The sequence below is a fragment of the Lissotriton helveticus genome, chromosome 9, assembly GCF_964261635.1.
Source record: "Lissotriton helveticus chromosome 9, aLisHel1.1, whole genome shotgun sequence".
Taxonomy (NCBI): domain Eukaryota; kingdom Metazoa; phylum Chordata; class Amphibia; order Caudata; family Salamandridae; genus Lissotriton; species Lissotriton helveticus.
The window spans coordinates 1213877585-1213894208 of record NC_136070.1 but is presented as its reverse complement, the minus strand read 5'-3'; the positions used below and the strand labels follow the sequence as shown (position 1 = coordinate 1213894208).

At 42.5% G+C, this 16624-nt stretch overlaps 1 protein-coding gene across 2 annotated transcripts in view; it reads left to right on the top strand.

Moving 5' to 3' along the window:
- Positions 1–16624, top strand: part of SRGAP3 (SLIT-ROBO Rho GTPase activating protein 3) — a 465786-nt gene that overhangs the window by 426305 nt on the left and 22857 nt on the right. For both annotated transcript variants that reach the window (XM_078661676.1, XM_078661677.1), the window contains 2 exons: positions 6525–6705; positions 9244–9393. In XM_078661676.1, coding sequence (XP_078517802.1) covers positions 6525–6705; positions 9244–9393 — 331 coding nt within the window. The remainder of the gene's footprint in view (positions 1–6524; positions 6706–9243; positions 9394–16624) is intronic.

Sequence of the window (16624 nt, the reverse complement as noted above, 5' to 3'; positions counted from 1 at the left end):
CAAAGAAGCTAGTCCACTTCCTTTGATCTAAAAGCAAAATTTAATTATTTTATACAGTGCCAAAAAGCAAGCAATGTAAGCGCAAGCTTTTGATGGAGCCACGGAATAGATACATCACAAAGAAGCACAAAGAAGCAGCACAAGCTTCCCTCACACAGATATAAGATACAAGCTTCCCTCACACAGATATAAGATACAAGCTTCCCTCACACAGATATAATATGCAGCACAACAGAGCCATACAGTCTTGCCTCTCATGGATAAGTCCTGCGCAGAAGAGAGCTTCCCTCTCTCTCTATCAGAACATGCACATCAAAGAGGAGGAGTGCAAGCTTCTCTTGCATGAAGAACTGCGATACTACTGACTAATATAAATACATGTGGCCATATGTATCAAAAAGTAATTTTGCAATTCTCAAATAGCAATTTTTTGCGAATCGCTATTTGAGAATCGCAAAACGCTATGTATGTAGGATTTGCAATAAATGTTGCGAATCCTACATATTCCTTAATTGCGAATCTTAAATTGCGATTCACAATTAAGGAATACCTCCCCATTCATTCCTATTGTCCTAGAGGCCCATAGGAATGAAAGGGAAGACATTCTCAATTTGCGATTAACAATTAGTGAATCGCAAATGGAGAATGCAATTTCAAGGGTGCAAGTGTGTCAAAAGGACACCCTGTTGCACCACTAAAATAAGCATGGGTGCACATGTGGCGCACATACATGCCCTAAGGGCATGTATGTGCTGCACATTGCACTTTGAAAAATGCAAAAAAGTGAATTTTTCACAGAAATCGCAAATTACCACCAACTTGAAGTTGGTGGTAATTTGCGATTTCTTAAGGCCAAATTGCACTTTTTTTGGTGCTTCTTACATTGCATTTAAGGAATCGCAAAATTTGCGATTCCTTAAATGCAATTGCAAAATAAGGAATCGCAAATTTTGTGATTTTTTATTTTGCACGCAGATATGCCTCATACATACCACAAAGCAAAATTGCGATCGCTAATGCCGATTGCGATCACAATTTTGTTTGATACATATGTATGGCCCTAATTTTGCACTGAGACCAGGTATGGCGCAGAAAGCTGTTCAAGCTTCCCCCACACAGAAAATATTTTCTGCAGAGAGCAGTAAAAGCTTATTTCACACTCAATGCAGGTACAGGGTAAAGAATATGGCAAGTGTTTCTCATGAAAAGAACAGCTACAGCACAGAGGGCAGTACAAGCTCCCGCCCCTCCGACACAGAAATGGTACAACACAGAAATCAGCACAAGGTTCTCCCACATTCTGATCATGTACAGTTTGATATTCTAATCATGTACAGTACACAGTGCTAGCTTCCCTCATACACAGAACTGATACAACACAGAAACGAGAATGTGCATATTATGTCAGGTACGGAATGATGTACATGCTTCCCTTACACACATAACTGGTACAACACAGAAAGCAGCACACACATACTCTTCACATTATTTCAGGTACTGAATGCAGTACAAGCTTCCCTCACACACACAACTGATACAACACAGAAAGCAGTACAAGCATACTCCGCATTATTTCAGGTTCAAAATGTAGTACAAGCTTCCCTCACACACATAACTGGTACAACACAGAAAGCAGCACAAGCATACTCTTCACATTATATTAGGTACAAAATGCAGTACAAGCTCCCTTCACACGCACAACTGATACAGCATAGAAAGCAGCAGAAGCATACTCCCCATGTTGTAATCATGTACCGAATGCAGTACAAGCGTTGGTGGGCCGTTCTTTTTTAAAATAAATAAAACGTACCTTGCCCCCAGGTTCCTCGTCTTCTCTCCTGCTCGCCTGTGTCCAACTCCAGGAAGCAGGCAGCCAGGCTCCCACCCCTAAGCCAATCACAATGCTGTGACACGCCGCTCAGCCAGGGTCTGGAGGGGTGGGCATAGGAGAACCGGGAAGTGCGCATGACTAGTTTGGTCAGAGGGCTGACCAAAACAGTCATTGAGCACAGGAGTGTTCTTCCACTCCTCCCCTGCAGCTCTGCTCTGCTCCCTCACGCTCCACCATAGCAGGACGACAAAATAAAATGAAAATAACATTCCGTTCTTATCATTTTATTTTTTCGTTTCTTTGCTGCTCCTGGCAGTGGTCCTGGCAGTGGGGCGACGCTCCTCCGCCTTAGCAGAGGAGCTGGCACTGCTTGTGTGATAGGTGCATTTTGTGTGCACGATTAATGGTGTAGTGTGTGACCAACCCTGTTCTCGTAAGAACCATGTGTGTATATTGGTTAATGACAGTGAGGTGCTTGTGTGTAATCACCAGGTATTTTCTTACTGTGTTCTACTAGCAGTAATGTGTTGTGTATGAAACCTGACTACTTTCGCAGCTGTGGATGAGCGATAGGTCTCTGTGCAGAACACAGGCATGCTTCCCACTGAGAGTGAGAGATTTTGAAGTGTCATTGAGTGATCGACATATGGATATTGTATAGTGTAGATAAATAAAAGAAGTGGCCAGCAGCTTCAGCTTGGCTTCTGGTAAGGAGTATCGATTAGCCTCGCTGTACTCTGTCATCCTTTGGGAGTGTACAAAAATATGACGAGTCATCAATAATTTAGAGAGAAGGAAGTCTGAGAGGGAGGACTGCATTACCTGGCACCAGACCTCTGCTCAGCTGAGCACAGCTCAAGGTCATAACCACGTGGCCACAGGGGACTGCTCCTTGCAGAATGTGTAACTGTAGAAGTGAAAAGATTAATGAGAGTAAGGGAGTGTGTGGGGCAAGAGGAATTTGTATGAGTATGCCTTACTTTCTGATGCTTTTGAATTGCTAGTATTATTATGATTGTTTGGGTCTAATCACAGGTTATGTGGAAGAGGGTGGGAGTAATTACCACACCCACTAAATACCATTACCTAGAGGTGAGGTTTACTGTTTATGTGCAAGGGCATCAGTCAAAGTAAACTTATGCGAAGTTATGTTTGTGCTCTTGTGTGGTAATATTATGTATGGTTTAAGGACACTTTCCCAAAATCTAGATTGAACTGTGTGGAGTTAGAAAGTGCATCATTTGGATACCCTCAAATCACAAAGTAAGGCTAATCTAGATGCGGCCTTCCTAGCCAAAAGCTATCTATAACACATACATAATATTACACACAAATGCAGAAACATAACTTTAACTAAAATGTGGATCATGCTTAAGACATAGTAATATATGGTAAACAACCTTTACAACGAAACTTTTACAACGCACTACCATTACAACGCGGTCATTACAACGCAAACCATTACAACGCATTGCGCTGGGGGGCACTCTAGGATAGGGAATAGGTTAATTTACTATCCAATAACCTTCCCTAGTGTCCACGGGGACTGGAGTTGGAATAGTAACTTAAACTATTCACTATCCAACACCCAAGAGCACTATGCGTTGTAATGGATTGCGATGTAAAAACCGCGTTGTAAAGGCAGGCGTTGTAATAGCCTGCGTTGTAACGTCATACATCCGTAATATATATGTGTCCTGGACATTTTCCAAGCAACCCGAGGTTCGTAAAGCACCCAGGACTGCTTTGAAAAAAGAAAATAGTTTTTCATTTTGGAAAACTAAAGTGAGAGCAGGCAGTGGCCGCCTGAATCACTACGTACTTTCCCTGAAGCCACAACAATAATTCCCAAAGGGGTAGGATACGAAGTGACCCCTTTCCTTCTGTAAATCAGTTACCACCGCAATATGGGAACCAATTACTGGTTAGTGGTTTGTGAACAGAATTATGGCACCAAACCATTGATACATCAATGTCCAAATCACTATTTGCAAAGGCTGCCCAAAACAGGCACCTTCCAAATACAGATAAAACAAAATACTTTAGACCCATTTAGCAATCAGAAAAACTTTTCTGAATCGCTAAATGGGTTTAGTACATGAGAGAAAGCCAAAGGTCTAGGCGCAGAACACCCCCCCCCCCCACCAACACCCTCTGGGGGCCCCTAACCCTTCATCCAGGGCCCCTTTCAACCCATGACCACTTGGGGCGCCCTCATAACATTCTGCAGATGGCGCATAACCCACTGGAGAAAGCTTTTCACCAGCCACAAACCTTTGATTTAGTGAATCGGAGGGTTTGTGATTGGTAAAAGGTTTGCTCAGGCGAAATATCAGTTACAAGGCTGTAATCTTGCATAATTTCAGTAATTTTGCGTTACACACAATACAGAAATTATTCTATTATGTCACCTTGAATAATTTCACGCCGTTTATGGCCAAACATCAGCACAAGTGCACAGGAACAATGCAAATGAGCAGAATGCGAAAATCTGCTGTTTGCGACAGTAGTCTGCAATAGACCATTTCTTATTATCAAATGCATCCTCGCATCTAAAATGGATGTGAGGACATTTTTCTTGCTAAAATATTATGGCAAACACCACTTTTATTTTTTTCAACTTATACCTCACTTTGCATCGTTTTACAGAAATTTAGCATCATGTGAATTTCACACACACGTAGTGAAAAGCTTTGTACATCTGGCCATAAATTCCTTCTGATATTTCGCCTTCCTTGGCTTTGACTATATTCTGTCATCACCATCTCCAAATTTTCCTTCACATTAGTGAATCTAGAGCTCTACCAGAAACATGCATCATCACCTCTTACCACTCTGCACCGATATCATGTTTGCTGTGCCACTATCCCATATGTATCCATACTTTTTCTCTTTCATAAAATGTGTGTACAATCCTGATATTTCCAATAAATACTTGTTTATAGCCTTGAAAAAGCCCCAAACCTACTAGCATAACGAGCACAACAGGTGTAGGCTGTTCTTGTATAGCTAGGACCTCAATGGACTACATTACTACATTACCAGTTGATGCCTATAACATTGTACAGTCAAATAAACAACCTGTATCACTGCAACAGCATTTAACAGCAACACACTTCGGAGCACATAATGAGTGCAAATTCACCCATGGTACATCATCAGCAGGAGTGAGAAAAGACTTGTAGAAGCAAAAAATCAAATGTATGTGCAAGAACAGATTTGATTTAAAGGCACTTGCTGCAAAATCACATTTATCTGCAAAATAACCCTTATAGTTGCAGCAGAAGTTGTGAAACATTTACAGTTGCACAATTCAGAAGCAACATCCTCCTTGGTGGTATCCATTTACCCGCAGAATCAGTCTGTACAGAAAGATAATGTGGTGGCAAGATGTCATGGTAGGTATAAAATGTGTGCATAAATATGACATCAAATTTGGTTAACAGCAGAGAGGTCTAAAATAACCCCTGGTGCAACATACCATGAAGATGGAAAATTATTAGAAGCACTAAGCACATTTATTTTCAATTTGACTTTTAACAGCAAAATCACATTTAGAAATCACCCATGATAAGTACATACCAGAATACATACTAGAAACAAGCCCAGTAACTAAAAACATTCACACCAGCAAACTACAGTACAAATCCACAGACATTGGTAAACAAGCACTCTCTCTTTTACTCTCATTCTCTGTATCTCTTTCTCTGGCAATGATTCTCATAAATGTAGGTTTTCAACAACATTGACTCCCAAATGATTTTGTACACCTAAGTAAAATGTAGATGTGCAGCAAAGGACCTTCACACTCATAACCACTGCCCACTTCAATGACCTGACCGCTGCCATTCACAACCATTCTGCTGCATTGACATATTGACGTAGACATGGTGTATTCCTGGCAAGTAGATCTAGGGTAGGCATCAGTGCACTGCACTCCCATATCTGTCCTTGAGAATCGATTCTCCTCAATTTCTTGCACGCCTTCATATCCATGTGCGTTGCTCATCATTAGCTTTTTCCCAAGATTCCATTCTATGACCCCATCTTTTCGCCCCATGCATTATCTCTCCTCGTGATGCCATAATCTTGTTTGGTTTTTGCATGCCACCTCTTTGCTGATGACACCCAAAAAATGTTTAGTGTCCTGTTGTTAACTGCCCCACTCTAACCGTAGACAGACTACCTCTCAGCCATCTGGTACTGGATGCAAAGAATAGGCAGTGGCTCACCCAGACTAGAATGACATACTCTTTTTTTCTGTTTAATGCACCCTGACCATTCCATCTCCTACGTCCTCCCATACTGACTCCCTTCTCCGCTACTACTCTCTCTACAACCATTTGGGTGGTTGGGCAACAACATGGGAAGCGCCTTCATCTCCTCAAATACCACCAACACTTAATATCACCTGCACAACATCTGCAAAACTTTTCCCACCCTCCCTTCTACTTTTCCCAAATCCAGTTTGAGACACTCCTGCTCAGTAAGCTGGCTTCTGCAACAGCCTCCCCCTGAAACTCTGCACAGCATCATCCTAAGACCTAAAAAGGTTTAACCATCCCAGGCCCACCTGCTACCGTCTTTCAATACAGGCATCTGTCAACCTGGCTCATGGTGTACAATATGTGTCTTTTGTTTTGTGGCTTGTTGTGTTTCTTTTATAGAAAGTCTTTTTTTTGTCTCATTCCAGAAGTGGAGCAAATAGAGGCCATCGCCAAGTTTGACTACATCGGACGCACTCCGCGCGAGCTCTCTTTTAAGAAAGGGGCCTCGCTCCTCCTGTACCACCGGGCCTCCGACGACTGGTGGGAGGGGCGCCACAATGGCGTGGACGGCCTCATACCACATCAGTACATAGTGGTGCAAGACATGTGAGTGCAAACCTTTGACACACTCTATGCTGGTCTGGAAGTTATTAGCAAAGATAGCCTTATTCTTTGTCACTTGGAGGTTATTAAAAGTTTGCCATATAATTGGGCTCCAGTGCCTTGTGAACCATGATATTCAGTTGAACTATTAATTTGTCATTGGAAATTTCCATCAACTGTATACCTCGTATTCCTTATATTGGCAGCAAATAGATTGTGGAGCGGCATACGTGGAAAGGAGGAACAGGACGCCTTTACTCCTGTTGCAATCGAATGAATTCACTAGCATTAGTGTTACAGCTGGTTTAGCAGTGCTTGTTTTTATAAATGAGGCCTGCATTGAATTTATGTATTTTTTTTATTTATTTTGAAGGTTTTATATAGCGCGAACAAGACCCTTGCGGGTATCAGAGCGCTTTTCATGTCATAAATTGGAAACGAGTAGGACATGGAAAAAAGAAAAATCAGCATAGAAGAATACAATTATAGATGAATAAGATAAGAGTCATATGAGGTGCTCGGTAGTACAAAACTAGCAATTAAAATACAGTGCTCAATAATACATCCTAGTAATTAACAATTAGTAAAAAGTAAATAGTTCACGTGAATTTGGCCATGAGAATCGGTTGTATGCTGCACTGGTCCACTAGCGGATTCACTGCCACTCTGTCTCAACAGGATGCGATGCTTGAAAGCAACCTCTATATTTTAATATTCATCTCGATGAAGAGTCCCTTTATGAGGGTGATACCTCCATATACAATGAGCACCTGAGAAACTTACCGCAGAAGAGAATGTTATCTTCACCAATTTTAATGAAAGCACTCCTTAGCACTGTCCTGTAGGAGTAGAACCCATCACTGACGAAACAGCAATTCCATCTTTTACCTGCAGAAGACTACCCTTCAGGAGAAGATCATATTTCTAGGAGAAAGTAACCAGATACTTTATCATCTGTAGGATGATGGCATATCACTGCAAAGACCACCCCTGAAGAACTACGCACACCAGCCCTATCCTTTAAGTCTCTTATATGAAATACGATAGCTCGAGCAGGATGTGGTGTTGGGAAGACACACACAGTCAAATAATAAACACACTGTTATGTCCTGGGCACTAGGAAGATAATTCTTCAAAGGTATGTGTGCCCGGTATCTAAGGTTTATGATCTGTGTAAGTTCAAAAGAATCAAACATCCTAAAAACATTTTGAAAAGGAAATAAATGTTCTATTTTTAAACAGTAACTACAATCAAAGTTGTCAAATATTTAATTTCTCCTAAGACTTTTTAATTTACACACTTTGAATTGTCAATAGATGCAGCCTTTCTGATATAGCTGACAAATTGTGGAATATGCAGTTCGGCAATATCAGTGGAAGGTGGAGTTAGTCTGATGCCCGTTAACCAATCACACAGTACATTTCAAGGATGGTTCAGCATGTTTGAAAAAAAGGCATAGACATGTTTCAGCTCTTCTAATTGAGTTGTGGAGCCTTAATCAGTACGCAGGGTAGCCATTTAGAAAATAAAGCAGTTTTGTACTTTAGCATTAAGCAAGTTCTGGAATCACCTATGATTCCTCTGGGACAATAGAGGCTACCTTCCTTGTGATTTTCTCCAATTAGGGGTTTTTAATTAGGGGAAGATTTGATTTGTTAAACCAGAATGCCATTTACTTATTTTGGCAATTGATTTGCAATGGAACAGGAATAATCTGTCATTTACATGGTGTGCAGTATCCACCCTATCTCGAAAAAAAGCGGCCAAAGAAACTCTAACCCAACCTGTCATTTGCAGGATATTACATGGATTTAAGTAAATATTCACCAGAGGGTTATCTCAGGTATCACCTACAGAAAGGAAACCCCTTTAGGATGAATAAGTAACCATCATGACTTCACCTGTAGAAGATATATCCCCTTACTACCCCTCCTTTCATTAGTGGAATGAGGGCCGTGGGGCAGGGCATAGCCTCAGATAAGTGAGACCAAGGGTTTTGCAACTTGGACTGGCTAATAGGAATAGACTTACCATTGGTGATGACAGTTCACCATGTCTTATGTGTGCTATCCCCTGTACAAATCAGCACATTCTAGTGTCTCTACTTAAATTGTATCAGTCCAGGAACTGCATCACAACCCCGCCAAATCAGCAAAGTGGTGTACACCTTTATTGAAAATTTACGCAAATGTACATGAGTAGCACAACATGGGGATGAACTTAGGGAATGGTTTGAGACGGGTATGCTCATCCGAACTTTGCGGAACCAGCTTAGATCACACACATATGCTTCTGTGCATGCAATGACACACATCTGTCTAGACACTAATGGGTCAAATGTTTTTAGAATATGGGTTATCTGTGGTCATTAAATGTTGAATTGACTGCCACTTTACGATACGTGATTGAGTCGCCGATATTCATTTGTTGTTTGTGGACATTGGGCATCTGTCAGTTGATCACTGGCTGGAAGAAGAGGGTTTGGAACAGTAGAGGGTCAGGAAGACAAACTAGTAGCTAAATGTCCTCCTTTCTTCCAGGGATGATGCCTTCTCTGACAGCCTGAGCCAGAAAGCTGACAGCGAGGCCAGCAGTGGACCTCTACTGGACGATAAAGCCTCTTCAAAGAATGACATCCAATCTCCAATGGATCATATCCCAGACTACGGGTTCGGGGGCGTCATGGGCCGGTAAGATCTCGTGAAGCTTTCAATGCCACAGCTGCTTCATTTTGCTTCTGTTTTTTCTATTATAAATATACCATCTCTAAATACTGAAAATAAGTGTGTCTTTGGGTCTTTATATGATGAGTGGACAAGGAAAATTGGCTGGTGTTTTGGGGCTACCATAACCTGATGTGGTGTTCTTTAGTAAGCATCTTGCCTTGGCTGTTGCCAGGCTGTGATGCTGGACACTAGAATGTCTTTCTAGGGAAAGAATGTTATGTTTTAATCTTTAATCCATTCACTGCCGCGCTGAGACGGATTCAGACGTCCCACCACAGGTCTCCTAAGTGATCGCTAAGGCGGCACATACCTCAAATTTCTCCACCAGCTTGTGAAGAAAACCTGCATTAATTGCTCAAGAATCTCCCCTGTTAGGATATCGCCAAAAAGGGTGTCGGCTGACACCGAATTGTCGAACAGCTACTGAAGGAGCTTCTAGCTGTCTTTGTTCTCAGGCTGTCGCTTTCTTATTGTCCTGATGAAGACCCGCTCCAGATGCAAATAATTCTGCACTAACATCTAGGGTCGAAACGTCGACGTTACTCTTGTCAATCCGTCCATCATAAGTCACAACACAAAGGAAAAAGAAAATAATACGATTGTAGTGACTAATGTTTCATAAAAATGGACTGATGAAAACCTATGTTTTTCTATAACTGTAAATACACCATTCTCACTTATTCATGTATAGCACGGTCATCACCTGTCACTATTAGTCACCAAATATTTCACCCTATATGTGATTGTATGTCATTTTTGTCCCTGACAGACACTTTTAACAAAATTGATTGTTACATGATAAATTAATATAATAAGAAAAACATTTCAAAATTGAGTATTGGTGTGTGTGTCCTTACATATCATACCATAAATGTTGACTGAGTGAATTATATAAAGAATAACTATAGTCACAATATAGCAAAGAAATTGACTCGCATCCGACAGAACCAACTGTTCTTGTTTAACTTTCATACCCAGGTTCTGAGGGTCACTGGGATACCACATTATCTCTAATGGATGTTTTAATCTTTGGCAATCAAATCTGACTATCCTGTGGCTGAGGTCTCTTGTGTAAGGATGTACAATAAACTAACAGTCATCCTACTTTCTTGAAGTCTCCTGTCTGCTGATTTTTGCTGAGGGCATCTCCTCACCTGCCTTCCCTCTCATCTTTGGGCCTTTCTAGATCCATGGCTGACTGATGAATTGTCTCTGTGCTAGTAACAGTTCTAGAGAGCCTTGGCCTCCAAAGGTTTGTTTAGACTCACGAAAGAGAACAATTCTCTGCTCTGTTAGGCAGCAGGTCCTACGGCACCTGTTCTCCGCTCTCTGAGAGTGCGAAGAGCGCAGCCATTGAAAAAGGAATAGAAAGGATTGCAGGATGCTGTGACCAACAAAATATGGGAATGGGGGATGCTGAGGGAGCTGGGGTAGGGTAATAAGATGCAGGGTATTTTCTTTAAATATCTTAAGGGAGGGTCAGAGGAAGTGGGGAAGGTAGAAAGGATTCCAGGCGACTCAAACCTGGATTGGATCCTGTGAAGGCTCTAATAAGAATGGAACTTGCACGTTGACAGATGTCCTCATTATGGTATCAGTGGGCTCCGACTTAATAAACCTGACTCCTGTTTCTAGAAATTGTCAATTTCTCCTAAGGTGAGCCAGCGCTGAACCTACGAACATTAAATGGAGTGTCCGTGCCTCAAACAAGACCAGAGTCTGATGAGCAGCTAAAAAGAGGAGAGGCAACATTATTGGAAGATTCCTGAGGACACAGCAGCACCTTTTGTTTCTGCCATCACCTTTCCAGAACTCTCAGGTGACTCTTAACTGGTTGCCACAGCTCTTGCTGCCATTGGATAATGCTCGTCCTTCTCCAAGCAGTCTGTCTTGGCAGCTACAGTGAATGCCATGAATGAAAGTAGGAGATCTGTGCCTGTAATGGCCCTATCACGACTGTGTGCAACCTCACCGGACGGAGACCAGCGGTCAACTTAGGTCTGTTCTTAGAGCATAAGCCCAAACTGTGGTTGTGTGCAGGATCTCCGCTGCTTCTCCTACCAGCTAGCCTGGATCTCGAGCCTCAGTTCAAAGTGGGCTTGGGACCTTGAATTGCAAACTAAAGTTTGGAAGGCAAGATGACAAAAATGTGAATGGCCCTCATCATCTGCGGTGCTGGCCTCCTCCTACATGGTCCAGAAAACCTCGCTTCTGGTTTCTACTCCAAGGGATTCTCAGGTAAATATCTGCCCACTTTATGGCGGTTCCTATCCTTCTCTCACTGACTTCACTTCCGCATCTGGCTCCTTGTGCTCTAGAGTGCAGACCTGCACTTTGTGAACATCTCATGTTGTTCACTGTGAACAAAGCCTACCAGTGCTTAACTTGTAAAAAAATAAGTGCTAGGGCTCCCGCCAGGAGTCCACTGCAACTTGCACCACCCATAACCCCTGCCAGGACTGCCAATGACCATACCAACACAACTACTAACTATCACACTCCTCTAAGTGTGACAATTCACACTATTCCTGGCTCCCAACACTATAAGGATGGTTTGGGAAGCAGGTATCAGGAATTTTTAATGTCTGTTGAATTAATAAACTACTGTTGTATTGTTCCTTTCCAAATTAGACAAACAGTGCCACCATGTGGCAGACTGTCTTAAGTGCTGGTTTTGACAATAAAGTGCCGGTGCCGAGCACCGGAAACCACCAGCTCAAATTAAGCACTGAAGCCTGCATGCCTCTAATGTCTGCAACCCCTGATGGCAAATCCATCTCCTTCCACATCCTGTCCTCTTTTCCTGTCTTATCTTGCCCTGGTTGCTGATTGTAGTTCAATCACCTACGCCTCTTCTCCTTCCACACCTATGCTTGATTGCTGACTGCTCATCCTGCATCTGGACCTCTCCGTCCGCATCTGGGCCTTACTGCTGACTGCTCATCCCGTATCACTGGCTCTTTTCTTTACAGATCTGAGCCTCATTACTATCTGCTTGCCTGGCCTTGTGTGCGGTACTTAAGTTGTAAAATAGGTCCCGATGCCAAATGTTTTCCTCAGAAGCCTGCCAGGGTTGCCATTTACTAAGGCTTTGTAGTCTTGATTCCATCTCATGCTCCTTTATTTCACTCTTGCAGATTCTTTTTCAACACTTCTTTCTCCCTTTGTTGCTATTTGTTTCTGTCTTTCTAGTTTTTCCTCATTTCTTTTTTTGTGTTTTTCTCTCTCTTGCTATCTGTCAAAGTTCTAATAGGAAAAGTAGTACCGGTCCCCAAAAATGGGTGCCGACAGGCCCCACCTGTAACCACCGGCTCAAATTAGGTACTATTTGAGTAACAACTCGTCTCTGCCTAACGAGCCATTTGAGTTGTTTTCTTCACTTCAATCCATAGTCCTGCATAATTCTTGCATCTCCTTTGCCTGCACCTGTTTGCTCGTTCTTGTTTGAACTTTGATTGCATATCCCTTCGCTTTGCTCCTCAGGCTCCTGTTTAAAACAGTGCCTTATTAGGCCTGGTGTTGGTCAAGACAATTTGATTTAACCAAAATGATATACATAATATACTTATAGGAGTTTTCAGCCAGCCGTTTACCTCTATTGGTCTGTTGTTGAGTCAGCCACATTTCCTTCCGCCCACTACAGCTTAGCGCATTGGACAGCACGACAGCCCACTGCAGTCACTGGATAACTTCACTGTGAGTGACAACAGTCTGCTCATTCACAAGGAGCACAGCCCCAATCAGAGTAGCCCCATCCAGTGCTAAGGACCACTATGGTAATGTGATCTTTTTGAGACCCAAAAATATTTTTGCTTATAGACAATATTTGTTTTTTATTGGAAATGACCTAGCTGCTCACCTGACAATAAAGATTTACAAAAAAGCGTGACAAAACAAAACAAGCATTGACAAAGACGTAGATAGGCTGCCAGCCAATGCCAGAGCCATTGGCTTTGCCAATGCTTATTAATCCTGGGCACAGATTTATCATCATTAAATCGCACTTCCTCTCTTACTTTCGGGCTTTTGAGTTAAAACTAAGTAGGTACCATTTTTCTCTTGCGCGGCCCTGCAGTGCCACCTGCTGCTCAATTGCTAGAGGTGGCCTTGGCAGCACTAGTTCCAATTATCCATTTCTCTACATCAGTCTTTAAACTGATGATCCGCCTTTTGGCCATAGATTTTGGCAGTCTTCCCATTAATTTATTTTCTTGCATCACTGAACACTCTACTAAAGCCAACTTGTGTTTACAGTCTCCGCTCAGCTACATTCCCTCCATCCACTCTTTCAGACCACTGCGTGTCTGCCTACTTCAGGTTTCAACGCTAACAACTTCATTCTCATCAACCTCATCGCATCCAACAAAGCCACTTCCTCACCGCATAAATTCCTTCTTTCATGGATGCCAAATGCCCATTCTACTCTCTGAATACAAACGGGATGCCATCTTTACTTCTGAGCATTGGCCAAACCTACAGTCAGATATCATCCTTAATATACCTATTCTGCAAAATTCTCTTCGCTTCAGAGCAGACAGACAACACAGAACAGGAGGCGGCTTAGCAGTCATTAATAAGAAGAATTCAGCTACATTCAAGACCACTTCCTCTACCTCTTACAACATGTTTGGATGTCTTTAGTTAACTCTCCCCTCTCTCCCACATATTCTGTGTTCACATAATCTACCAACCACCCAAAAACCCTCTAAATTCATTAACCAATGTTAGATCTGTCCTTAGGGTGGTCTTCCCCCAGAAATGTTGCCTTTACCTACACTATTTGTACTGACCTTGTTTTGCTAGCCCTAGGACTCTGGTCACGTTACCACTGCTTACCAGTTCATGTGCTCACACCTTTAAACATGGTAACATTGGATTATACTCAATTGACATATTTAATTTAATTTACTTCTAAGTACCTAGTAAAGTGGCACTAGCTTTGCCCGGGGCCTGTAAATCAAATGCTGCTAGTGGGCCTGCAGCACAGATTGTCACACACTCAAGTAGCACTTTAAACATGTCTCAGCCTGCCATTGCTGCCTGTGTGTGCAGGTTTAAACTGCCTTTTCGACCAGGCAAAATATGCATTTTGCCAGGCCCATCCCTTCCTTTTTCATAAATATAAGTGACCCCTAAGATAGGCCCTAGGTGGTCCATAGAGCAGGGTGCTGTCTAATTAAAAGGCTGGACATGTACTCATACGTTTTACATGTCCTAGTAGCAAAAAACTCCCAAATTAGTTTTACGCTCCTATGACGTCTACCTCTCCCATAGGGTAGCATTGGAGTTACCTGATTACATCTAATAAGCTGTGATTTCCAAATAAGAACAGATAACCAGTTCATGTTTGGCGTCTTTGGAATTGTATTTAGAAATCCCAATTTATATTGAAGTCAGATTGTAAATTTAATTTTTGAAAATACCACTTTTAGAAAATGTGGGCCTCTCTGCTGGTAAGTCTGAAAGAAGTTTAAGAAGTCACAATTATTTCCTAATTGAAACTCCCAAGTTCAGAACCTCTACCTCTGGCACAGCCTCATCAACATGTAACTCTCTTCCTCTGAACCTCTGAACTTTAGTTCCATTCGCCATCTTCTGAATACAACTTACGGCCCTCCTTTTCAAATGATACTTACGATGATGTTCTGCAGCAAACTGTTGATTTCTTCCTCATCTTGGCTCCCAGTGTTATGATGTTCTTCCACCCTCACATCTCGATGTAACCCTGCAAATTGTGACTGTTTCATTGTAAAGTGCACAAATACCATTGAGGTCCATGTGGGCCGAATAAATGCTTAAATAAATAAAACACAACTTTGTATGGTTGGTATTAATAATCATGGCTCCAAGTGATACTAAGGATATCTAATTATTTAGGATATGAAATGGAACCCAGTGGCGTAGCAAAGGGGGTGGGGGGATCACCAGAAACCCCCACTTCCTGCGGCGATCGTGAGGCGTCAAGCGCAGGGACCGCCACTGGCGACCAAAGGTCTAGCTACGCCACTGATGGAACCCCTCAGTGGAAAACAATCCTGCTATAAATAGTTACCCATTTATAATTGTGGAAGCCAGGACCATGCATGACAGACTAGAAGCCTCGTTGTTCATTGTTACGTCACAGCAGTGAAAAAGAAAGGTTCACTTTAAAAAAAAAAAAAAAAAATTTTATTAACAATTTGTTTTCCATTGTAGCACAAAAACAGTGGTCACCAGTGAAATACATAAGCATTTCCCAATAAACAGCGGCAGCATATCCAAGCAGTAGCAAAGAAGGGTCTGACAGTGTTATGGTGGGTCAGTGTAATGTGGCGGGCCCCATCTTCCCCTCCAACCATATACCCAACCTTGCACTGTCATTGCGAGTCAGAGAGCATGAGTCCATAGTGTCGAAGCCAAAGTTTCCATATTTTCCAAAACTTTTTTGGCCAGCCCCGTGTTTTGTACCTTGTCTTCCCCCCTAACATATATAAGTCCATACTTTTCCTCCATTCGACAAGAGATGGTCCCTCTGTGTCTTGGCTATATCTCGTTTTGCGACCACCAACCCCAAATGTACCAGGAGCAATCCTGGTTTAGGGAGGTCAATATCTGTGGATATCCCCAGTAGGACAAACGAGTGGTAAGTGGAATCTCCGCCCCCAGGACCTTTTCCATCTCCCCCATTAAGGTCGTCCAGTACCCTTGAATTTTGGAGCATTCCCACACCATGTGATAAAATGTGCCTTCCGCCCTTAAACAGCGCATGCATGTAGGTGTTTCAGCCCTGCCAATGCAATGAAGTCGTGCCCTGTCGTAGTATGCCCTGTGTAGGTATTTATATTGGATAAGCCTAAGGCGCAATCTGATGGCTACCTCGCAAGGATGCATCAAAGCCATCTCCCAATCTAAGTCGTCCATCTCTCCCAACTCTGATTCCCATTTTATGCGCAAAAAAGGCTCACTTTTTGCTGCTGTGACATCACACAGAGGAATGACAGCTTTTCTGGTTTTCTCTTGCCTAGGTCTCCGCAGAGCCAAGAGAAAAGATGGAAGGGGAGGTATTAATCTGCTTCCTCTTCCCCTTACCATTAGACCAGAAGGAGGTGGTCTAATGGTAGATGGTGAACTGCTATCTCACCTGGCTTACCCTGCCTCCAGTGCTTAATTTGAGCCGGTGGGGTCCCCAGCGCACATTTTTTCCAAATAAGACATT